Here is a 1,180-nt window from a genome sequence, read left to right as displayed (position 1 = left end):
GGAGAACTTTGAGCACGCTGCAGAGTGCATCAAAAAGAGATCTGACTTGCGGCTGAGCTGATCGATAGACTAATCACCTATCGATTCTTCTCCCCATCACCGAGCGCAATCCCAGACATACCCTGTTCCCGCCGGCTTGATTTGTAGACGGATGAGCTAGCCTGAGCCTTATCAGCTGGAACAACTGACATAGTTGTTCAGACGACCGGACCGTTTTCATCGCAACCACCAGCGACGTAAGTAAAGTTTTACAACCATAAAACTTTCTCGGCCTCTCTATTCACCAGCCCGCCCAACGAACGAGCAATTATTAGATCACCTCGAGTCAGCTCTGGCCATCCGAGACAGTGACCAGGGGGCGGGGCACATGTCAGGGGGTGGGGCTACCCTTGCAGCCCTCGACAGCTTGCCAAAACTTGTTAAGTGGCCCTCCAGCTGAAATAATTGCCCATCCCTCAACTAGGGCAAAATGTGCGATGCTTCTTCATGCAACTCTGTCAATGCATCTTAATTCTAACCTCTGACCCTACTCTTTCTGTTCTTAGCAGCAGCTCTGGATATGGAAATCGCAAAAGGGAGGCAAATTCTAAAGAGATTTCAAGTGAAAGATAACTTACTTCAGCCTGGAGTCTTTGAAGGTGTCTAAGTAGGAAGGATAACTCCATCTAATATTGTTCCCTTTACATCGCAGCTCTATATTTTGTCCTGCAGACAGACTCAAAGTAGCAGCTGGCTTTTGGAAGCGCCCTTTATCCATTACTTGTGTCATTATGGATTGGGACTTTGAAGATGAGTCAGTGGATTCTTTCTCCTTTAATTTGGGGATTTTGGGCTTCACTTTTTTGTTGACAGGTTTAATTTTGTTCTCCCCTGGTTCCTTTGGGCGCTTACCCTTTGCAGACTCTCCACCAACTAGTAAAATGTGAAGAGAAAAAGGTGTATTAGTGATGACTTTCAACAAAGAAAAGCTTACATATTATACATGCTTACCTATAAAGGTTTCTTCTCCACGAGTATCTGAAAGAAGCACAGTCTTAATGTAAATTAGTCTTCCCTCCTGGAAGGCTCATCTTGAACTGTCTTCAGATCAGGAAGCTACAAAAACTTAGGTAGGATGATAAATGTTCGTAACACTGAATTCATTAAACTGTTTAATGTAACCTCCCTCCCACTAAAAAAT

The 1,180-nt window shown here is 44.3% G+C and overlaps 1 protein-coding gene across 1 annotated transcript in view; it reads right to left on the bottom strand.

The window, feature by feature from the left end:
• PDGFRL (platelet derived growth factor receptor like) overlaps positions 1-973 on the bottom strand; it is a gene marked incomplete at its 5' end in the record, with an annotated part of 22,227 nt that extends 21,254 nt beyond the window's left edge. The window contains one exon of the mRNA XM_025207325.1: positions 618-973. Within this exon, the coding sequence (XP_025063110.1) occupies positions 618-973 (356 nt within the window). The remainder of the gene's footprint in view (positions 1-617) is intronic.
• Between the last annotated feature and the right edge of the window lie 207 nt (positions 974-1,180).

The sequence above is a fragment of the Alligator sinensis genome, unplaced genomic scaffold (assembly GCF_000455745.1).
Source record: "Alligator sinensis unplaced genomic scaffold, ASM45574v1 scaffold528_1, whole genome shotgun sequence".
Classification (NCBI taxonomy): domain Eukaryota; kingdom Metazoa; phylum Chordata; order Crocodylia; family Alligatoridae; genus Alligator; species Alligator sinensis.
The sequence above is the reverse complement of the archived record's forward strand: the minus strand, read 5'-3'. Positions and strand labels throughout refer to the sequence as shown.